Here is a 24,771-nt window from a genome sequence, read left to right as displayed (position 1 = left end):
TCAATTAGCTTAAATGATAAGCATTTAATATTTACTTATTAAGTATCTACGTAATAACTTGTTATACTAAATTTTATTTGTCAGCTGCGGGTAAGGCAGCTGACTCTCCCCCTGTCCTCAGCCTTCCCGCTCTGTTCCACCTTTGTACACGGGTCGTAGTTTTATTGTGGTATTTTTAAGTATTTTTATTGTGGAAAATATGCAATTTTATGAGTTCTGAAAGCTACTTTTTTATGACCTCTGAGAGTTCCTTTTTTGTGAGTTCTGAGAGTTATTCTTTATGAGTAAGGGATCATTTGTTATTGTTGAGACTGCAAGAGTGCCTTCATTGTGCTGGGATCTCTCGCCCCTTCTCATTCCCGGGTGATGGCGTCTCAACATTGGTTGTGTGTCATATTTGGCATGTATGACAATCATTGGTGTTGCCTCTAGTGACCTTGGAGACGCCATCGCTCAGGAAACCCATTCCTAGAAAACCATCCCCAGAAGCCACTCCCCTAAAACCCATTCCCCTTCCCGGGTTTCTACTCGGTCATTCGCGTTCTTGTTCCCAAGCTGAGGAAAGCAAGATGGCGGCCAACTTCCACTGAAACATGCCGTCCATCAACTGTGATCTGTTCACGTGACCGTCCTCCAGTATCTATGGTTGTAATGAGTGACCGTCCTCCAGTACCCAGGGTTGTAATGAGTGACCGTCCTCCAGTATCTATGGTTGTAATGAGTGACCGTCCTCCAGTACCCAGGGTTGTAATGAGTGACCGTCCTCCAGTATCTATGGTTGTAATGAGTGACCGTCCTCCAGTACCCAGGGTTGTAATGAGTGACCGTCCTCCAGTATCTATGGTTGTAATGAGTGACCGTCCTCCAGTACCCAGGGTTGTAATGAGTGACCGTCCTCCAGTATCTATGGTTGTAATGAGTGACCGTCCTCCAGTACCCAGGGTTGTAATGAGTGACCGTCCTCCAGTATCTATGGTTGTAATGAGTGACCGTCCTCCAGTACCCAGGGTTGTAATGAGTGACCGTCCTACAGTGTCCGTGATAATGAGCCGGTCGGCCGAGCGGACAGCACGCTGGACTTGTGATCCTTTGGTCCCGGGTTCGATCCCGGGCGCCGGCGAGAAACAATGGGCAGAGTTTCTTTCGCCCTATGCCCCTGTTACCTAGCAGTAAAATAGGTACCTTGGTGTTAGTCAGCTGTCACGGGCTGCAACCTGGGGGTGGAGGCCTGGTCGAGGACCGGGCCGCGGGGACACTAAAGCCCCGAAATCATCTCAAGATAACCTCAAGATGGATGAGGAACGTCCTTGGTTAGGTCAGGAGTCGGCCACACCAGGCTTCTCAGTAACCTTAATGGGGCGGAAATCCTGCCAGTGTGGTTGAGGAAAAATGGCGATTGTCCTGCCAATCTGGACATTCAACCAGGATATGAATGGCAGTAAGTGCAGCGCAGCGGGACGGACCGCAAGGGGCATTGGGCCAGGATTCATCAAGACCGATCCATTAATCCAGCCTCTTTCGGAACCTTAACATCTATTCTAAATCATGGCGGCCATGTTTACGTTTACAAAACAGTTTAAGTGTGTCGAATCTTCACAGCCCAAGCTTATTAATAACGGTTTAAACAACCTCTCATAATGTTTTGGAACTCATAAACTGTTTAAGTACCCGGGAGTTAGGTAACTGTTGTGGGGGTTGCATCCTGGGGAAGGTCAGTAGTTTGACCTTGAGGGGGGGGGGGGTGATAGGGTTAATGGAAAACCTGGATACAAGCTTAAGCACTGGCTTCCACTCCCCGATAATGGGAATTGATTACCTGAAAAAATCCATTCATGAGAACCAGAACAAACTCTGTCCTCACACAAGATACATCTCCCCTTTCCAGGTCCCTAAACACCTTAACCACAGACACACACCCATCATGTATATTCTCGCCTACTCATTTTAACGTATAAGTAATCTACCGTAAGGCTAACCAATCCTAGCGATCAACACGGCTGACCAGGAATAAAGTCGTATCTGTCATCCCACAACAAATTGTTTTTCAATAATGAAAAACTGCGCAACGGTGTTAATTTATCTGGCTAGTGTCCCTGGCATTGGTGCTGCTAAGCACTATCAGTTGAAAGCTTAGACTTAATAATAATTATAATAATTATTATTATTATATGGTACTGGATAACGTTCTCCCATCCTGTGGTCCAGACGTAGATCACACTTACTGGTCCTAGAAGCAGTACTTAAAACACACACGTATGATGGTCCTGTACGTAGAACGCAATCTAGTGCTTAAACACATTCACTCATATGTTGGTTCTGGAAGCAGTACTAGAACACATTCATCCACATGGAAGTCCTGGAGGCACAACTGGAACACACTCATCTGCATGGCTGCCCTGGAATTGACACAACAATCTTACCTGTCTTGTGATCCTGGAAGTGGTATTGGTAGAGGTCATTGGTATGGCCGCCTCTGTGCTCGACCGGGTAATCCGCCAAGGACTGGGCCCTGGATTCCACCGATCTCCCCAGTGGAGCCTCTTGCGTGTCCTCTTTCTTCTCGTCAAGGTCAAGAGCAAAGTACAGCGTGTTTTCCAAATGATCCACAGACTCATTCCTCAGTTTCGTCTTCGTTTTCTTCTCTGTTTTCTTGTCGTCTTCAAATCGCACCATGATGTTTTCTTCGGGTTGTGCTGGCGTGATATCATTTGCTTCTCTGGGCGTTGTCGGCGATAAAAGAATCGTGTGCAAGATTCTCTCATCAACCAGATCTTCCCTAAATGTTGCAGGAAGCTCTAAATTGTGCTCTGTTGAAAGAATATGCACATTAGGACCGTCCTTCAGCTCATCTGAGGAAGTATGGACGCTCGGGTGATCATTGTGTATCACTGAATCTTTCGTTAATATTTGAAAATATGAGTGATTACCAAAACTCCCGGTGCTCAGGTCACCGTTTATCAACTGACCAGAGATCTGGGCGTCTGGAAGGTGACCCTCAGAGGTCTGGACGTCTAAAAGGTCACCATCAGAAGTCTGGGCGTCTGGAAGGTCACCATCAGAGGTCTGTAAGTCTGGAAGAACATCAACAAAAGACTGTGATTCGGGAAAAACAAAAGAGGTGTGGGTGTGTGTAAGGTCACCAGCAGATTTGTTATCCTGAAGTTCCCCCGTGTAGGTCCGGGTGCTTGCATGATCACCCGTAGAGGCTTCCATTTTCATAACATCACCTTTCAAGGGCTGTGTTTTGGGAACACCACTATTAGAAATATGGGCTTTTGGAAAATCACCGTCAGAAAGGTAGGTTTTTGGAAATTCATCAACATCTGCCAGAGAATTTGGTTGATCCCCAGAAGGGTTTTGGGTATTAGTAAAGTCAACTTCAACAACCTGAGAGTCTCGAAAACCATCAACAGAGGTCTGGGAGCTTGGAAGATAAGTAATAGTATACTGGGGGTCTGGTTGGTCACCAGCAGAGTTATGGGCTTCTGGATGTTCATTCGTGTACACCTGAATATCTTGAAGACCAACAGTAGTTTCTATGTCTGGAAGGTCAGTAACAGTGGTCTGTGAGTGTATATCACCAGCAGAGGTCTGCGTGTCTATACGGTAATCAACAGAGTTATAGGTGTCTGGAATATCAACGGAAGCTGTTTGGAGCTTTTTAGGTTCACCATCAGACGTTTGAGTATCTGGACGTCCAGCAACAGTGGTCTGGGAGTCTGGAAGATCTTCAGTTGAGTTCAGAGCCTCTGGAAGATTATCGGCTGAAGTCTGGATATCTCGAAGATCACCAGCATATGTCTGGATTACTGGAAGCGTCCCAACAGATGCCTCTGTATCTGGAAATTCAGCTGGGTAGACGCCTGGAAAATTACGAAAAGAAGACGGTTGGTTGGCTAAAAAGCCATCAAGAAAAGTTTGACTGTCTTGAAGATCACCGTTAAAAGTCTGGTCTGCTTGATAACCAGCAGAAGTATGAATGTCTTTTAGATCTCGAAAAGATGTCTGGGTTTCTAGATTACTAGCAGAAACTTTTATTTCTGGAAGATAACCGGTAGAGTCCTGGGTATCAGATAGGTCACCAGAAGAGTCCAGGGTATCTGGAAATTCAGCAACCGAGCCTTTAGCACGAGAGAAGTCACCCTCATAGGTGCTGAGGTCAGGTGAAAGAGGTGCAGGATCGTGGCGAGGGGTCTTGTCCTGCCTGATCACGGTCAAGACCTGTCCAGCAGCGTGGGTCTGGAGTCCAGTGTTGTGGGCCTGATGCATCATCAGCTGGATGTCTGGTGGCGGGGCGCCGTCTGCCGGCGGACTGCAAGAGAAAGCTCATGTTACTTTCATCCGAGGATGAAACCTATTGCTAAACGGATGCTATTTGCAACTATACTAACGTTATTTATGCAGCTATATAAATTATATAAAATCTAATAATATAATAATTTTATCCGAATATTTCAAAATTAAGTATTTCATTTAATGTTGAAATGTTATTTATTCTGCCTTAAGTTAACACATTTAAAGACAACGTCAACAAATACCTTGAGGATTGAGACATTAATTTTATACACAATACATAAGACAAACACAGTAAACTTGGTGGGGGTACCCGGCGGTGCCCGGTACTAAGGTCTTCCTCACACTTCTTCCACATCTTCTCCAACACATACCCTCCCTGTCTCTCTTCACACACACACCTTGCCTGTCTCCCCCCCCCCCCCACACCCTCTCCATCTCCCCAACACACAATGGTTGTACTCTTCAAGTCACTTGTGTTGTCCCGTCTCGAGTACTGCTCAGTACTCACTTCCCCCTTCAGAGCAGGAGAGATTACTGAAATAGAGGGAATACAGAGAACATATACGGCACGCATAGACGAGATTAAGCACCTAAATTATTGGGATCGTCTCAAAGCCCTCCAAATGTACTCTCTAGAAAGGAGACGAGAGAGATACCAAATAATATACACGTGGAAGATACTGGAGGGCCAAGTACCAAATCTACACAGTAAAATAACAACGTACTGGAGTGAACGATATGGAAGAAAATGCAGAATAGAACCAGTGAAGAGCAGAGGTGCCATAGGCACAATCAGAGAACACTGTATAAACATCAGAGGTCCGCGGCTGTTCAACGTCCTCCCAGCAAGCATAAGAAATATTACCGGAACAACCGTGGACATTTTCAAGAGAAAACTAGATTGTTTCCTTCAAGGAGTGCCGGACCAACCGGGCTGTGGTGGGTATGTGGGCCTGCGGGCCGCTCCAAGCAACAGCCTGGTGGACCAAACTCTCACAAGTCAAGCCTGGCCTCGGGGCGGGCTTGGGGTGTAGAAGAACTCCCAGAACCCCATTAAGCAGGTATCAACCAGGTACTTCCCCATCTCCCACACACACACACACCCCTCCTTGTCATCCTCCCACATGCCTTCTCTGTCTCTCCTCCACACTGTGACCATTATCCATAAACCCTGTAACCAAAAAGATACAGCCAGAATGCAAACGTCCTTTAAACATACAATTTACAAGTCAGTATCTGAATTCACTAGTATTTAAGATAATGCTAAACTCTACGGACTTTGAGCGGCACATTTCATATCTAGCGTCTTCGTGCATGGGGGTATATGGGGATACATGGGTTCACTGCCCCTCCGAGGGAGGCATGGGGGGCCGACCGTGACTTCCCCCCCATAACACTGCCCATACAATCACTATCAGTCATGCAGAGTTTAATGAGTCTAGTCCAAAGCTTCCAACTTCGGAGAAGCAAAAAGTGCGACAGATATTCCCTTTTTATAGTTATTTGATATCTATAAAATTATTTTATAATTTATATAGAAGGGAGTACCACCTCTGGCTGGATGAAGAGAACCCTTAGCCTTGGAGGAAATCACACATTACACAGTAGAGGGAATGTTTAGGTCCCCTCCAATACAGTTTCTGTGAGCTATTCTTCTACCACCCCCTTCCTTTTGTCTTTTGTGCTTTATTGGATATTTAAAGGTTACAAGATGTACCTTAGTTAATACAATGAGTGTTTGAAGGTTATGGATCTGTTGGAGCTCCTCCGCTTCCGGACAAGAACCGAGAACGCAGCAGTCGTTTCCCCTCTGGGTCGCCACACTGAGGCGCTGGAATAAGAAACTGGCCGCCCTTGGGTCTCTGGTGCTGTCAATGAGCCTGGAGCCCAATTCTTTGAGAAATCCCAAGGAGCTCCTTCCCCAGGGGCCATGCGTCTCAGACGCTATGGGAACAAAGGTGTATTGACAATCCGGTCGCCTGTACGTGATTGATTTTTCTGTTTCCCTGGGGTTGGCTAAGGAACAAGCCACATCTAGTGGCTTGTTCATCTTGTGACATCTCAACCTGCTTGATCAGCACCGAAGTGTATGTATGTGTCAGCCAGGGTGGATACACATATGTAGTCCCACACCAGCTCCCTGCCCATTTTCCAGGAGTACATTGTGATGCCATCTAGGCGATGTGTGGAGTCATCCGTTTTGTTCCATCCTAGGGGTTTTGGTCCCCTAGGATGCGAGGTTCTCTCTCTTCTGGGCACTGAGCTGAGGCAAGGCTCAGTGATATTATTAACCTTGTTGTGTCTTGCATGCCAGCCCTTTGTGCTTCCGCAGTGCAACCCATGCAGTCCATATTGGCCTGCTTCCACTCTGTTGCAAATACACTTGTATTCAGTGTAAATTGGGGCACCAAGGCGGAGGGCCACTGCTACACGAAAGGATTCTGGATGTAAACTCGTGCCTGTTGTCGACATGGGTACTGCCAGAAGGAAGTCTCCTGCATGGGGGGCACGCACTGCTCAGAGGCGGGTTTTCTCCTTGCCTAATGTTGCGGCGCTGAGCATGGCATCAGCTATTTTTTCCACTAGTGGGTGATCCCAGCTGGACTCTTCGTGCTTTTTTGTTGGATCTATGATGGATGTTGGGGCTGCAAGAGCATCCCACTGATTTGAACTGCAGCACTATGCACCTTGGCTGTGCTCTTGGCTCTCTGGGTTCGAATCCTTCTGGGCGTGGTGTTTTCAGTTGCATATTGGCTTGGGGACCATTGAAGCTTGTTCGCATTTGTGTTGCCCACGTGACCCCAAGTGAGGTGATTTGATGAAATGTCTATTTCCAACCTTACCACCAAGTGCTGTCGGGTCGTTGGGGATATAGCCTCGGCTAACAATGACTTCTGCAGTCACGGTGCAAAAACTTTTGCACAGTCACCAGATATTATATATATATATATATATATATATATATATATATATATATATATATATATATATATATATATATATATATATATATATATATATATATATATATATTTATGACATTCATAACATGAATGATACACGTGATAATTTTAATATTAATTATGACTGATAATAGTAATAATAATAATAACATCTTCTTCTGAGTGTGTGATTAGGACGAGACTTCTCGTAACTCATCTCAACATCTAATGAGGCTGCTATCGTCGTTGTTGCTGTTATTTTAGATTCAGCTACTGTGGAACAAAAAGTTCCAAGTAGCACGGGATAGAGTGAGCCCGTAGTGGACTTACCTGGCACAGGAGCGAGGCTGTGACTGGCGGCTATCCTGTTGTTGTTGTTGTTGTTGTTTCAGCCACTCGGAATGAAATGTCCATGTAGCACGGGCTATGGTGAGCCCGTAATTGAGTTTGATTATTGGCGATAACCTTAGTTACTTTGATATTGGGGTCAAAGTTTTAAATGAACGTAGAGTTTCCTATATTTCGCACTGGGTTTAGTCTTTTGTTTAAATAACGTTATCTTGGTCGCAGATGTGGGAACCGACTTGTGAGATTTATATTTATTTAATTTATATGAATTTATATAGAATTTATATTTACGTTAATTTATATTTTTCGATAGCAATTTGTATGATAAGTGGACTGTATTTCTGCAATAATCTCACAAATTGATCCTTACACATTAGGGGGGGGGGTTTATATTGAATTTATATATATGCAGCCAATCAAACTACAGTATTAAACTACATATATTAGTATACATTGAGGAGGTTCCTTATATTATACAACAGGCTTAGTCCACCAGATATAACTAGGATGTAGACACCAAATTATCCTCGTGTGAGGTAGCTTCCGTCACCCAGTAACTGACGCACAAAGCTTGCTTCCTCTTCTTGACCTGTCAAAGGCACTAGCTGTAAAGCCAGAATCCTAATATATGACAGCTTCATCAGAGAAAACACTGTACAATGAATCAGATAATGACCAAGGCTTAATTACCTTTTATTAAGAGGCTGTTCGCATTCTAACCGGTTCGCTCTATCTACTGACATTAATGGCCAAAAATGATTAGATAAATGGGTTTCGGTAGAACACTTTCCTTGTATTTGTTGACAGCGTGTTGATGATGGAAGACCTTTGGTTTCCATAACACTTCGTCCAAGAGAAATTAACAAGAGCCGTTTACTCCCGTGCGCCTCAGGTCTCAACAACAATGGCTGACCAATCCCTCCTCACTGACGCCACTGGCCTATATTGTCCAGATATCAGAAAGTGATAGAAGGGTCACATTTACTTTACACATTTTAATACTGATAATTAAATTAATTCAATTGAGATGTTTTATGATGGTAAAGTCCAAAGACTAATGTATTTAAGAATAATTCCCACCATAATAGGTGGTGAATTTATAATAGTATGTGGCAATGATATCCCGTTTTCTATAGACGGAAAATTCCACTACAAGCTACATTTTCTATGGGTAACTTGTTTATACAATGCAACAATATTATCTGCAATTGCATGTAATATTATTAAATGGTGTCGGATTTTCCGACAGAAGATATAGATGCAAAGTGTTCACTAGTGTGTCCCTTTCTTCAACTGCTTTTTTTTAATCCTTGTAGTCGCTGTGGATTTTTCATTTAATGCAGCTGCTGTCGTTGGATTAATGTTGAGTTTGATGTGCAGGGCTTCAGTAGCTTCACATTCCAGTAAGTAGTGCAATAGTGGCGCCTCTGCTTCTGTTCCACAGATATGACACTCTTTAACTATTGGGTTTATTACCTCCCAGCAGCACTTGTAACCAAGTCTGAGTCTGTGTATGGCTACTGCAATGTAGCCATACCCAGCCATACTCTCCAACGGAAAGATATCTCTGGATATCTTTTTGTCAGGCTTGAAAGAGTAGTACCCAGCACCCAGTGGCTTGTTCGTACTATATCGCAGTGGATCTTCCTTCCGCTACTTTGGCTCTGAGGCGACCTTTGATACTTGGGATTATTTTTTCTTGATTTGCTCCTTAATCTGTGAAAAACTTGTAGGTATTTTAACCTGTACGACAGGTAGATCAGTGGCAGGTTTTGCTAGTGAGTCTGGCTTTTCATTACCATCTACGCCAATGTGACTTGGTATCCAGTTTAGAATGACTGACAGCCCTAGATTGTGTGCTTCGTTTTCTAAATGTAGGACTTCAGTGATGAGTTGTATATTATCTGTGCTGACTGGATAACAATGCCTGTAGCGAAGATTTAAGAGTCGGTATAAATGATTATATCTTTTAAATTGTTCTCAATTGCATAATTTATGGTTTTTTTCAGAGCCTAAAACTTTGTTTGCAATGTTGAGCACCCACTATTCATGCTCCAGTAAGCTTCATGGTTATTAGTGTAAACTGCTGCCCCAGCAGAACCTCTTTCTTGATCAACTGATCCGTCTGTGAAGATGTGAGTGGTTGTAGGTCTTGAGATGGTTTCCATCTGTGGTGTCCTCACCACAGTTAGGCAGGTCTGTGACTGGCGTGGCATTGATATGATTTCTTACTAGCATTGAAGTGCCTCTGGTGCCGCCTTGTGCACTTGGGCAGTGCAAACCTTGATATCCTGGGATACTGATACTTCGTTCAGTGATAGTGAGTGTTTCTTGAAGTCAAACAATATCAATGGTGTCCCTGATAAGCCCAGCTCTGAGTGTTTGTGCTTGGTTTTTGACTCCCTGGATGTTCCATTGTATAATGTTGATTTTGTCGTTATTGTCTGTTATTCTATTAGAGTTGAATCCATTGAGTCCTCAGTGGTTTCTAGTGCGCTGATTTGCCTTACGTGTTGTGTCTTCTTGGCCGGAGTGGAGACTGCCGCTGGGTGCTGAAACAATTCCGTTTCGCCACCTTCATCGACTTCGACTTCGTCGACGTCTTCAGGTAGAGCTTCTTAAAGAGTGGAGGACTAAGTTCATAAGAGGTAAAAAAAAAAAATAATCTAAACATTTCCTTCCTTGACTGAGAGCTGGTCTGTTCCAGTGCTTGGAATACTTCGCCGAGCATCATGCTGAAGGTCTCGGTTAGGGAGGCAATAACCACTGGAACAGAAGTCACTTGATACTCCTTTGGCTGCCTTTCTTGTTTCCCGGGAGGTGGAGACTGTGGGTTGGGTCGTGGTGTCACCGCTACATCCACCTACTGGACCACTTGATGATGTAGAGCTCGTCATCCGTACCTGAGGTATCGTGGCGGCAAGAGCAGGTGTATTGGCCCTGACCTGTGTGTTGTTGTTGCCCTGACCTGTGTGTTGTTGTTGTTGTTGCCCTGACCTGTGTGTTGTTGTTGTTGTTGCCCTGACCTGTGTGTTGTTGTTGCCCTGACCTGTGTGTTGTTGTTGCCCTGACCTGTGTGTTGTTGTTGCCTCGTGATATTATCACAGGTTACAAATGACAGTGTAACCTGTAACATATAGTGCTCTGTTTCCTCCAGTTGCTCGAGGTCCCCTTCTTGTTCTGACTGAAAGGAATTGGAGCTTTAGACTGTTGCTGATTTTCATTTTCATAGACTCGGTCTTGCCGATGAGTATTCTATTGGCTTTTAATTAAAGGACGGGTAGTTTGTGGCGCGAAGTTGTGGCTTTGGGTTGCTGGGTAGATCCAAAGGCTTGGATTCTCTTGACCGTTTCTGGATCAAGAAGACACTTATTTTACTTTTGAAAGTTTGGCTTATAAACGCAAGTTCGGGGTGGCTGTGGGTTCTTCCCGTATCCCCTATTCTTGCAAATTTATATATGGATTTTTTAAGCACAATTTGCACCCACAGTAATAATAGATGGGAAAGATCCCAGAGCTTGAGATATGGTGATGATGTTATCGCTGTAAGTGACGATCATTTCGAGAACCTAGATAGGTACCTAGAGGGGGTCTTAATAGCCTTGAGTTTACTATACAGTTTACTATAGAAAAAAAGTTAATAAAGTTTACTATAGAAAAAAGTTTATAAACAACCACCAATCCCAGGCCTTGGTGGTTGGACTTGGCCAAAACAATGGAAACTCTTGGGCTGCCAGAGCAGGAAATGTCCTAAACAGATTACATTTAAAAAGCATAATTCTTGATAGAGAGGGAGATCATCCACACCCAAACTACACTTCTTCCCTACCGTGGGAGGAGTCTACCTTCAAAATAGTAATAGAAAGTCTCCCAGTGAAAAAGGCTGCCTATGATCCGACAATCCTAAGGCGCATAATAGAAGAGCAAATGTATAGCATAGCAGTAGCAGGAGCCACCCACATCTTCACAGACGGATCGGTGGACACAGAATATGAGAGTGTTGGCGCTGCTCTTTGCACGACCAGCGTGCAGGCATATTGGAGACTGGGAGGACTAGTATCATCAACCCAAACTGAGCTGTTTGCCATACAACAGGCATTCGCATATGTGATTGCACAAAACACTTAAAATGCAATCATACACACAGACTCAAAAGCTGCACTTCAAATATTAGCACAAAAACAGTGGAAAGATAACGTGATAATAATTACCACCATTTTGTATCTTTGAGCAGTCGCTAAAGGCAAAGGCCTCAACATAACTTTAAACTGGATCCCACCCCATATTGGAATCCCATTAAATGAAAAAGCTGATGAAATTACTAAATTGGCAACTCGTCATCCAGTGATACATAAAACAATTCAACCCAGCCTAGAGAACATAAAAAACATCATCACCAAAAAACTCTCACATCTCAACAAAGCCGACCTGCACCAGAGAGTAGCTGAAGGTTCGCCATCTGCAACATGGTATCTTCAGGCAACCAAATTAGAAAGGTTAAATATCCCAAAAGGAATCCACAGGGAAATAGCAGTTAGGTTATATAGACTACGTCTAGGTTACAGATGCAACTGGGAGATTGGTGAACCCCGACAGAGAGAGTGCATCTTCTGCCAAACTGTCACAGAAAAGCCATTACTTCACTATCTTCTGGAATGTGAAGCAACCAATGACCTTAGAAGAGCTTTAAGAGTTCCTGAATCATGCAGTGGCCACCCTGAAGCCATCAACACAGCCACTCTCCTGGTCAACAAAGGTGTCTAGCAGCTGGACACCCTCATAAATAATGTCAAGCAGTATCCTCCCCGCGATAACAGCTTGACGATTAATGGGACCTCAGAACACTGAAAAGATTTACTGAACAAAAAATTGTACCACTTATGGCTATTCATGCCCGTGCCACGTCTTTGGTGGCTTAATCTTTATCAATCAATCAATCAATCATGGACCCAGCATAGTAGCCGCAAGTTACAGGCCGCTCCTCTTTTGGGTGGCTTAATCTTCATCAATCAATCAGCCCCGCTCCTGTGCCAGGTAAGTCCACTACGGGCTCACCATAGCCCGTGCTACTTGGAATTTTTGTTCTTAGTAACTGAATCTAAAACAATAATGATAGTAGCCTCACTAGACTGTGAGATATAATTCTCGTCCTGACCACACACTCAGACCTTCACAAAACACTCAGGAGAGTGCGAAAGACTTGGTGTGAACTCTGTACATAAATTTCACAAACACACAAATGTGGGTTTTTATCCCATGTTATTATGTCTGCGAGAAGACATTACCATTACTTAAATAATAATAATAATAATAATGAGAAAATCAGTAGGAGCCAAGAGGAGGATTCGAACCTGTCCACTGCGTACTCCCAAGCACACGCCCTAGACCACTTAACCACGACATGCTAGAAGCATTACAACTTACTTGTAGTAGATGAAGGAGTGGCCGTAGCCCGAGCTGCTGCCGGACGCGGCGCTCAACACGGCCGCCATCACCGCCGCCACCACCACCACCACCGCCTCCTTCATCTGCCGGACACAACCATACATTATTATACGCAAATATGGCGGCTGAAGCTCATGCAACTGTACTCACCAAGTTGTGCTTGCGGGGGTTGAGTTTCGGCTCTTTGGTCCCGCCTCTCGAGTGTCAATCAACTGGTGTACAGATGCCTGAGCCTATTAGGCTCTATCATATCAACATTTTCAACAGTGTATAAGTCTGCCTCCACCACATCACTGCCTAAACTGTGGCGCTAAGAGCGTCCTCGCTCTCAAGGGAAGCGGCATCATAGAACCAGGGGAGTATGATGAGAATTAACATATTGTGTTTAACATATCTATATATAATATTATATATTAGATGTATTTATTATATACGCTACAGAGACACACCCTAGTGTGGGGCTCCCAGAGACACACCCTAGTGTGGGGCTCCCAGAGACACACCCTAGTGTGAGGCTCCCAGACACACCCTAGTGTGGGGCTCCCAGAGACACACCCTAGTGTGAGGCTCCCAGACACACCCTAGTGTGGGGCTCCCAGAGACACACCCTAGTGTGAGGCTCCCAGAGACACACCCTAGTGTGAGGCTCCCAGAGAGACACCCTAGTGTGGGGCTCCCAGAGACACACCCTAGTGTGGGGCTCCCAGAGACACACCCTAGTGTGAGGCTCCCAGACACACCCTAGTGTGAGGCTCCCAGACACACCCTAGTGTGAGGCTCCCAGACACACCCTAGTGTGAGGCTCCCAGACACACCCTAGTGTGAGGCTCCCAGAGACACCCTAGTGTGAGGCTCCCAGACACACCCTAGTGTGAGGCTCCCAGAGACACCCTAGTGTGAGGCTCCCAGACACACCCTAGTGTGAGGCTCCCAGAGACACCCTAGTGTGAGGCTCCCAGACACACCCTAGTGTGAGGCTCCCAGAGACACCCTAGTGTGAGGCTCCCAGACACACCCTAGTGTGAGGCTCCCAGAGACACCCTAGTGTGAGGCTCCCAGACACACCCTAGTGTGAGGCTCCCAGAGACACCCTAGCGTCTCTCTGGGAGCCCCCAACTTAGTGTGGGGTTCTCAGAGACACCCTAGAAAGAAATTATCAAAGAAGGCACCAAACTGGGAAGACGGTTTACCATGTTGACGGTACTGTTGTTCCGTCAACATGGTGAACCTGCTGTACCATGGTGAGTGTGTGTGCTGCTGGGAGCTGTGTGCTGCTGGGAGCTGTGTGCTGCTGGGAGCTGTGTGCTGCTGGGAGCTGTGTGCTGCTGGGAGCTGTGTGCTGCTGGGAGCTGTGTGCTGCTGGGAGCTGTGTGCTGCTGGGAGCTGTGTGCTGCTGGGAGCTGTGTGCTGCTGGGAGCTGTGACTATGGTCAACCAGTGTGGTGGTGGGAGCTGGGAGCGAGCAAGGAAGGTGAGGTGTGAAGGGCTGGGAGGTGCTAGAGAGACAGCCATACGGTGGGCGGGTGTCACGATGTCACTCCTCCCTCCCATCTTGTTCCCTATCCCATCTTAGCCTGGCCAAAACTATCCCAAGCTAACCTAACTTACCCGATCCAAGCTTAACCTAGGCAAACCTAACTTAATCCACCATAACCCAACTTAATCAAATTGTAGCGAGTAGATTATCCCAATAATATACTCGCTCCAAATATAGTGTTAATATTCCTGTCAACCTTTGGAGATGAATGAGGTGAGGCGTTGCCCGGGCATATAAGCAGCAGGATAGCAAACATTAACCAGAGTCTACTTTCAAGTGTGGTCTAGAGCAGACACTTGCGAGATACTGTACCAACGCTCAGTGCGCTCAACTCACACCAACGTATCACCTGTGTACTTCTGTATATTCGACCAAATATATATATAGTATCTTAGTGTCTGTGTTTATTTGTCACCATACTTTACGTAACAATAGAACCGTTACATTGGTGACCCAGTGAGTGAAAAAGAACACCTAGTCACAAACTAGATCTTCGTCATGGATTTATCTACCAAGTTTCCAGCATACAACGCAGATGAGCCAGAATTTTGGTTCATGCAGATGGAGGCTATTTTCGACCTTCACGAAATTTCGACTGAGAAAGCCCGATATGCCTGTACCCTGCCAACACTTACCTCGGAGGCTATGCACACTGCCTCCGCTGTCATCACCGGACACCAGGACGTACACTGCATTGAAGGCCGCTCTTCTACAGGCAGCAATGAAACGCCGCATTCAACAAAGAGACCAACTCCTCACTGACAAAAGGTTAGTAGACAAAACACCAGCCCAGCTTCTGCGGCATATTCAGTATGTGATGCATACTGCAACTGGTCCAGCCCCCAGCGAGATTGTGAGATCACTGTGGATACAACTCTGTCCAAAACACATTCAACCGGCCCTATTCAGTATGGCTGACGACACCCCATTAGCCCAGCTGGCTACACTGGCAGACCGGCTTCATACGACGTCTGATAACGCTACGCTGTCCCACCTCAGTGATACACAGCAGACTACAGACACCCAACAACTCGACGTCCTCCAGAACCGGCGTTTTTTCCACCCAGGGAAGACGTACCATGCGAATCCAGTATCAGTCTCTAGGCGACAGCGAGAACGTCGTGGAGAGCTTTGTTCTTACCACCAGAAGTTCGGACACCAAGCCCGCAACTGTAGGGCTCCTTGTTCCTGGTCGGGAAACTACTTCGGCGGGGACTGTTAACGGCCAGTGACCCCGCCATTTCAAACACTACACTGCTCTACATATCTGACGTCATAACCAAACGCCGTTTCCTCGTTGACACAGGTGCAGCAGCTAGTGTGTTGCCTCCCCCACTGGTCAAACCAACCCGTACTCCTGGTTTGGACTTACGAGCCGCCAATGGTACGTCCGTCCGTACATATGGGACCCGCGCCCTGGTTCTCGAGTTCGCCTCTCTGGGTCGCTTTACGTTCACTTTCCTCATAGCGGATGTGGAACAACCCATTCTTGGATGGGATTTCCTGCAACACCATCGACTTATGGTGGATCCCGCAGGTGCAGTACTTCGAGCCTCTCCTAGTACCTCACCACAAGTTAACATCGTCACCCCAGTCGCATCTACGGAACTTCAAGCACTCCTGGATGAATTCAAAGATGTGACCCAACCCGCCAGCCCTCGACCAGAGGTGCAACATACGATTACGCATCACATTACTACAACGGGAGCACCTACCTTCGCCAGACCACGCCGCCTGGCACCGGAACGACTGGCGGTAGCACGTGCTGAATTCAATAAGCTACAGGAGGCGGGAATAATCCGCCCTTCGAACAGTCCATGGGCTTCACCTCTCCATATGGTCCCGAAAACAGCCCCAGGGGAATGGCGCCCTTGCGGAGACTACAGGGCTCTCAACGTTCGCACTCTGCCGGATCGCTACCCAATACCACACATCCAGGATTTCTCACAGGGATTGAGCAACGCAACCGTTTTTTCGAGAATTGACCTTGTGCGGGCATTTCACCAGATCCCTGTGGAACCGGCAGACATTCCGAAAACAGCGATCACAACACCTTTTGGACTGTTTGAATTCGTCCGGATGCCTTTTGGTCTACGGAATGCAGCCCAGACATTCCAACGCTTCATCGACCAAGTAGTTAAGGACCTTCCTTTTTGCTACGCCTACATTGACGATCTGCTGGTGGCCAGTACATCACAAACAGAACATCTGCTACACCTCCGACTCCTTCTCACCCGTCTGCGCAACTTCGGCTTGCAGCTCAACTCCGAGAAGTGTATTTTCCATGTTCCAGAGCTGGATTTCTTGGGACACCGTGTGTCAGCAGCAGGGGTCCAACCACTAGAGAAGAAAATCGATGCAATCAAGGAATTCCCGCGCCCATCTACTCCAAAGAAGTTGCAAGAATTTCTTGATGTAGTGAATTTTTATCATCGATTCATCCCACATTGTTCGGACATCTTGCGACACTTATACGACCTCTTACATGGTCGGAAACTCACGTCCCGTCTTCCGTTGGAGTGGACTCCCCAGGCAGAGACAGCATTCACCGACATAAAAAACAAGCTGGCGGAATTCACCTTACTCGCACACCCAGTGTCTGACGCTCCCACCAATCTCTCTACCGACGCTTCAAACACAGCAATTGGTGCTGTACTACAACAGCTCGTCGAAGGAGAATGGCGCCCAATTGCATTCTTTTCAGTGCGCCTGTCACCCACTGAAGAGAAGTACAGCACTTTTGATAGGGAACTGCTCGCCATCTACTCAGCCATACAACATTTCCGGCACTTTCTCGAGGGGCGGAACTTCCACATCCTCACAGACCACAAACCTCTCACTTATGCGCTGGCGGCCAAGGGTGATGCTCACTCTCCTCGAGTAGCCAACCACCTGGGATTTATTTCCCAATTTACCTCGGATATCCGTCATGTCAAAGGAACTAATAATGTCATAGCCGATGCACTGTCTCGACCCACCATAAACCACGTCGTGACAAACCCAGCTCAGGTGGACTATTGTGTAATCAGTAAGGCACAACGGGAAGACCCTGATCTGCAGCGATTACGAACATCTGACACAGCTCTCCGGTTCATCGAGATTCCCATGGAAGGTGGCGGAAGTATAATCTGTGACACCTCACGGACGGGAGCACTTAGGCCCTACATTCCTGCCCAGTTTCGCTGGAAAACGTTCTCAGTATTTCACTCCCTAGCACACCCAGGAGTACGCGCTTCCCAGAAACTACTAACGGAGCGTGTTGTATGGCCAGGAATCAATGCCGATGTTCGACGATGGACTCGCTCATGTCTCCAGTGCCAGCGAGCGAAAACACATCGTCACACAAAGAGCCCTCTTCAACAGTTTCCGTTACCTTCTGACCGTTTCGAGGTGGTGCATGTAGACATCGTTGGACCATTACCGTCGGCAAGAGGATATTCTTATCTACTCACCTGCATCGATCGATTCTCCAGATGGCCGGAAGCAATCCCATTAATCAACATCTCAGCTGAGTCAGTGGTCCAGGCTTTCCTCTCTGGATGGGTCGCCCGTTTTGGCAGCCCCTCTGTCATCATCACCGACCAAGGACGACAGTTCGAATCATATCTATGGAAGGAACTTATGGAATTCCTCGGCACCACACATAACCGAACCACAGCATACCACCCTGAGTCGAACGGAATGGTAGAACGCTTTCATAGACAACTAAAAGCTGCCCTAAGAGCTCAAGCACGCCCTGATGATTGGATCGACAACCTTCCATTAGTCTTGCTTGGCATCCGTTCGGCCACGAAGGAGGGCAGTGGATTCTCGGCAGCAGACTTAGTATACGGATCTAGCCTGCGGCTTCCGGGCGAATTCTTAACCCCAACGCCACTTATCAAACCCCCAGACCCCACTTTTGTCCAGAAATTACGGGCGGCCATGACAAACATTCGGCCTACACCACCACGCCAACCGACAACTCGTGCTACATATGTGCCTCATGAGCTCCACACAACTGAACACGTGTTTGTAAGAGTCGATGCTGTTCGACGCCCTCTACAGTCACCTTACGAAGGACCATTTAAAGTGGTTTCTCGAACACCGAAGTTCTTCACCATTGAACGCCGAGGACAGCGGGTAAACATCTCCATCGATCGCCTTAAACCAGCACACTGTGACGCTGCCCCAGACATCCCTCCAGAGACACATCCGCCGACTACGCAGTTCACTTTTCGACCACAGTTACCAGCAGCACCGCCACCTACGACAACGGACGATCCTGTACGACCTCCCATGTTACAACCCCAGTTACCAGCTGCACCACAACCTGATCCTACGACGACGGACGATCCTGTGCGACCTCCCACCCTACGACCCCAGTTAGATGACATCAGCGAAGAGGAGGAAGTTAACTTTGATGGTTATGTAACGCGAGCAGGGCGTACAATTCACCGACCAGCTAAGTTCCTTGATCAAGTATTTTTCCTTTCATCCCCTGGGAGGGGGAGTTCTGTAGCGAGTAGATTATCCCAATAATATACTCGCTCCAAATATAGTGTTAATATTCCTGTCAACCTTTGGAGATGAATGAGGTGAGGCGTTGCTCGGGCAACACAGTGAGGTGTTGCCCGAGCAATATAAGCAGCAAGAATAGCAAACATTAACTAGTCTACTTTCAAGTGTGGTCTAGAGCAGACACTTGCGAGATACTGTACCAACGCTCAGTGCGCTCAACTCACACCAAAGTATCACCTGTGTACTTCTGTATATTCGACCAAATATATATATAGTATCTTAGTGTCTGTGTTTATTTGTCACCATACTTTACGTAACAATAGAACCGTTACAAAATTTAGCTTTTTATGGGAAGCTTTGCATGTGGTGGAGAGGTGAGGACGGAGGAGGCGGGTGGACGAGGGTGAGGGCTGGCTGCTCGCCACAATGTTTACCCCGCGCCTACTACGGCCATGTCGTTCTAACGGCAGCGGAGGAGTAAGTTACCAGGGAGGAGGGGGGGGGGGGTTACCTTGAGGTGCTTCCAGGGCTTAGCGTCCCCGCGGCCCGGTCGTCGACCAGGCCTCCTCGTTGCTAGACTGGTCAACCAGGCTCTTTGACGCGGGTGCTCGCAGCCTGACGTATCTGTGACAGCCTGGCTCTCTCCAGCCTAGAGGGGGTGGATTACTCTTACACGGAGGGATAGACTATGGATCTGCTCTTCCATGGCCTCAACCATTTGGACTAGACGGTAAAGCGAGGATCTCGCTTCGTGCAGGTCGGCGTTCAATCCCCGACCGTCCAAGTGGTTGGACACCATTCCATCCCCCGTCCCATCCCAAATCTATATCCTGACCCCTTCCCAGTGCTATGAAGTCGTAATGGCTTGGCGCTTTCCCTTGATAATTCCCTCCCACCATCTTCCATAGGCCTTAAGTAGAAGGCATGAACTTTAGCCGTGTGTTACAGCCGGGTGTCTTAACCCAAGCTTACTGGCGCCCTCACCACCTCTCACAGCATAAAGGGGCGGGACTGGTTCCAGAGTTTGGCTCCTCCTTGACAGGTCATGTGTCTTCAACGAGTCCAAAGTGTCTTCAAACCACTTGGCTTAAAAATTTTGTGTGTGGTGGCCAGGGTGGGTTGGTGGGGTTATGGGGGTGGCCTGGGTGGGTTGGTGGGGTGAGGGTGGTGGCCTGGGTGGGTTGGTGGGGTGAGGGTGGTGGCCAGGGTGGGTTGGTGGGGTGAGGGTGGTGGCCAGGGTGGGTTGGTGGGGTGAGGGTGGTGGCCAGGGTGGGTTGGTGGGGTGAGGGTGGTGGCCAGGGTGGGTTGGTGGGGTGAGGGCGGTGGCCTGGGTGGGTTGGTGGGGTGAGGGTGGTGGCCAGGGTGGGTTGGTGGGTTGAGGGTAGTGGCCAGGGTGGGTTGTGGTGGGTTAATGAACAGTCAAGGACCGTGACGACCCTGGCGGCGGGTTTAAGAAGCACCCGGGCCGGGCACAGGGGATGGGGGGGGGTAGAATGACCAGCAACACTGTGTGTGTGTGTGGGGGGGGGGGGGGGTGTGCCTCTCTATCTTGCTGGAGGATGAGGTCAGTGTCGTGTAACTGTTCCATTTCCAGACTTTACCAAGAAGCCCCCCCACTCACCCCCCCCCCCCTAGCCCCCTCCTCACACACACACACACACCCAACACACACACACACACTACCCATAATGGTATTATGATGTACCCATATCAACACACGGGTAGCTCATTAACAACGTCGTGTAAGTGGTGATAAGTGGTGGAATTATAATTTATCGTCGTGGCTGAGGGGTGTCAGCTGACGCAGCGCCTCATATCAGTCAATCAGCCTCTCTTGATTATCAGGGCCACACCTCACGGATTGACACCCTTAATCACCCTAATTATAATCAGTACTTTAAATAGCTGCACCGTGTAAGGGTTATAATCAGGGTATATTTGTAAAGTTGTTTGAGGGCCAGACACACAGCCAGGAATGAGACGCATGAATGAAAGGGGAAACAAGAGAGCGGACACATGATAATGACATACATGATCCTCAAAGGTATCAACAAAGACGCGACTCCCACATAAAGGAACTGTATAACTTGGCAGGTTGGCACCTGGCGAAGCAAACTAACAACAGAGACACCAGAAGGAACTTCTTCAGTGTGAGAGCTTTAAACAGACGAGCGGAGCAGCAGTAAACTCAATGCACAGTGTAAAAAATAAACACGATAAAATATACAAAGAAAGCGAATCCTTTGAGGAAAAGACCATTAGTGGCAAGACTTGGCTCAGGAGAATAGCGCGGGAGAGAGAACCCGGACAACGATCAACACAAGACGCAGTGGTCCACCTCACCACCAAACTCAAATAAGCTGAAGGAAGGAGAGGAGCCAGGAGGCAACACAGAGGCCACCGAACATAAGGGAACCTCCACATATAACACAACCATGAACGAGGATATACATGGACAAAGTGACAGAGATGTATTATGGAAATAACATAGCACCCAAAGCCAAGGATCAGATTAAGCTGTTCCTTGGCCACAAATAGAGGGAAAATCCTGTGACTAAACAGACGATGACGCTACATATAACAGAGAGGACATACAGAGAGTAATGATTCCTGTTGTTGGGGACAACAACATATACTTTAGGGTTGTATTGAGGTCCGCCCTTTCCCAGGGTGCAGGCAACTTTTTTTTTTTTTGCAGGGATATTCCTGCGCGGGCCCTAAGCCTCTGGCTGGCCCACTAAGTGTTGTTTGTTTCTGTTTTACTTGGGGTGTGAGTATTTATGACTCGTATGGTCGCTTCAGTAAGATTTTGCCATATGTGTTTAACAACTTCTTCTGCTCTGTTGAATCTTACAGGCAACTGTTGCCTAACTCCCAGGTACCTACTATATTTACAGCTAGGTGAACATTACATGAAAGGAAACGTGCCCAACCATTTCTGTCCCGCCCGGGAATCGAACATTGAATGCTCGATTGTGAGTCGAGAACGAAGCCAACTATGCTAGTAGTCTCTACATAAATGTACGTAATATGACAGAACACTGAAATTTATTTTTGGAAGTTTATGATCAGTGGGAGGGATGGTGGGATACTCAACAGTATCAACAAAGAAGCAACTCCCACATAAAGGAACTGTATAACTTGGCAGGTTGGCACCTGGCGAAGCAAACTAACTAGAAGGAAGAAGACACCAGAAGGAACTTTTTCAGTGTGAGAGCTTCAAACAGACGAGCGGAGTACCTTCCTCGTCGCTTCCAGCTTGCCCTTGCCTCCCTGAAATCTAACGACTCTATTCTTATCCTTCCTTCCGACAAAGGCAATTCAGTAGTTGTCCTTGACCGTGAGAATTACCGCCAGAAAGCAGATGTCTTGCTCTCTGACTCCCACACTTATGCTCCCCTGATTTCTAACCCTTTGGGTCACCTTAAAACTGCCTTCAACCGCAAACTAAGACAGTTCTCTAGTCTCTGTCAGCTATCCTCTTGCCTCCTGGCTCGCTAAAACCCTGACGCCTTACCTTGGCACTTTTTCCCCTGCCCACCTTCGTCACTCTCAGGACTTCATAGAAAGACTGCGCCTTCAGCCCTCTGGTGTAAGATGGTGTAAGATGCTTATTCTTTATGTCGACTCACTGTTTACTAATGTTCCCCTCGATGACGTTCTCTCTTTCCTTAGACAGAAGGCGACTGAAGGTCTTCTTCCTCTCCCGCTTCCCACTGACGTTTTCGTCGAACTCATTAGACTGTTTTGACTCTCTAACTCTTTCTCTTTCAACGGTAAATATTACTCTCAAACTTTCGGTGTGGCTATGGGTTCCCCTCTCTCCCCTGTTCTTGCTAATCTCTATATGGAATACTTCGAAACTGTTCTTCATCCCACTATTGACACTCGTCCCTCTCTCTGACTTCGCTATGTTATCTTGTGATGATTTCGGGGCTTTAGTGTCCCAGCGGCCCGGTCCTCGACCAGGCCTCCACCCCCAGAAAGCAGCCCGTGACAGCTGACTAACACTCAGGTACAAATTTACTGCTAGGTAACAGGGGCATAGGGTGAAAGAAACTCTGCCCATTGTTTCTCGTCGGCGCCCGGGATCGAAATCGGGACCACAGGATCACGTGTACAGCGTGCTGTCCGCTCGGCCGACCGGCTCCCTTGTTGATGTTGGGAGTTGTGAAAATGTTGATGACATTTTTGCTCTATAGTCTCATGACCTTAGTATTTTCCAGCCCATCCTCGCCTCTCTTAACAATCTGGCTCCTTCCATCCATTTCTGAGTTGAATGGGAATCTAATATCCTCCTTCCTTTTCTAGACGTTCACAGCTTTGTGTCCGGGTTCTCTTTCTCTGTCTACCGTAAACCCATGCATAGTGGCATGTACATTCACTTCTTTTCCTACCATCCTCCTTCTGTTAAGAAAAGTGTCCTCGTCTCTCTCTTCCTCCGCGCTCTACGCATCAGCGACCCTCAGTTCCTTGATTCTGAAATTTCCTTTATCTACAAATCTTTCTCTCGCCTTGGTTATCCTTTACATTTTATCAACTGTGTCTACTCTCAAGCTAAACGAAATTTCTTTCATCTTAAACCTGCTTCCAACACTAGTAGTACTGTACTCTGCCTTCCCTTCATATCTAAACTCTAAACTTCTACTAATACCTTTCGTCCTCTTGACATAAAGCTCGCCTTTCGTCCTCTTGACATAAAGCTCGCCTTTCGTCCACTTGACATAAAGCTCGCCTTTCGTCCTCTTGACATAAAGCTCGCCTTTCGTCTTCTTGACATAAAGCTCGCCTTTCGTCCACTTGACATAAAGCTCGCCTTTCGTCCTCTTGACATAAAGCTCGCCTTTCGTCCACTTGACATAAAGCTCGCCTTTCGTCCTCTTGACATAAAGCTCGCCTTTCGTCCTCTTGACATAAAGCTCGCCTTTCGTCCACTTGACATAAAGCTCGCCTTTCGTCTTCTTGACATAAAGCTCGCCTTTCGTCCACTTGACATAAAGCTCGCCTTTCGTCTTCTTGACATAAAGCTCGCCTTTCGTCCACTTGACATAAAGCTCGCCTTTCGTCCACTTGACATAAAGCTCGCCTTTCGTCCACTTGACATAAAGCTCGCCTTTCGTCCACTTGACATAAAGCTCGCCTTTCGTCCACTTGACATAAAGCTCGCCTTTCGTCCTCTTGACATAAAGCTCGCCTTTCGTCCACTTGACATAAAGCTCGCCTTTCGTCCACTTGACATAAAGCTCGCCTTTCGTGTTCTTGACAAAGCTCGCCTTTCGTCCTCTTGACATAAAGCTCGCCTTTCGTCCTCTTGACATAAAGCTCGCCTTTCGTCCTCTTGACATAAAGCTCGCCTTTCGTCCTCTTGACATAAAGCTCGCCTTTCGTCCTCTTGACATAAAGCTCGCCTTTCGTCCTCTTGACATAAAGCTCGCCTTTCGTCCTCTTGACATAAAGCTCGCCTTTCGTCTTCTTGACATAAAGCTCGCCTTTCGTCCACTTGACATAAAGCTCGCCTTTCGTCCTCTTGACATAAAGCTCGCCTTTCGTCCACTTGACATAAAGCTCGCCTTTCGTCCTCTTGACATAAAGCTCGCCTTTCGTCCTCTTGACATAAAGCTCGCCTTTCGTCCACTTGACATAAAGCTCGCCTTTCGTCTTCTTGACATAAAGCTCGCCTTTCGTCCACTTGACATAAAGCTCG

General features: G+C 47.1%; 1 protein-coding gene across 3 annotated transcripts in view; it reads right to left on the bottom strand.

Annotated features, from left to right (window-relative positions):
• Window positions 1-24,771, bottom strand: part of LOC123773407 (mucin-2) — a 65,015-nt gene that overhangs the window by 10,882 nt on the left and 29,362 nt on the right. The window contains exons 1-3 of one of the 3 annotated variants that reach the window (XM_069317952.1): window positions 13,011-13,726; window positions 2,967-4,312; window positions 2,421-2,807 (exon numbers count right to left, since the gene is read on the bottom strand). In XM_069317952.1, coding sequence (XP_069174053.1) covers window positions 2,421-2,807; window positions 2,967-4,312; window positions 13,011-13,135 — 1,858 coding nt within the window. In that variant the 5' untranslated portion in view covers window positions 13,136-13,726. Of the gene's footprint in view, window positions 1-2,420; window positions 4,313-13,010; window positions 13,727-24,771 lie in introns of those variants that run through there. The other 2 variants (XM_069317951.1, XM_069317950.1) reach the window with 2 other exon arrangements.

Source organism: Procambarus clarkii, chromosome 89 (assembly GCF_040958095.1).
Source record: "Procambarus clarkii isolate CNS0578487 chromosome 89, FALCON_Pclarkii_2.0, whole genome shotgun sequence".
Lineage (NCBI taxonomy): Eukaryota > Metazoa > Arthropoda > Malacostraca > Decapoda > Cambaridae > Procambarus > Procambarus clarkii.
The sequence above is the reverse complement of the archived record's forward strand: the minus strand, read 5'-3'. Positions and strand labels throughout refer to the sequence as shown.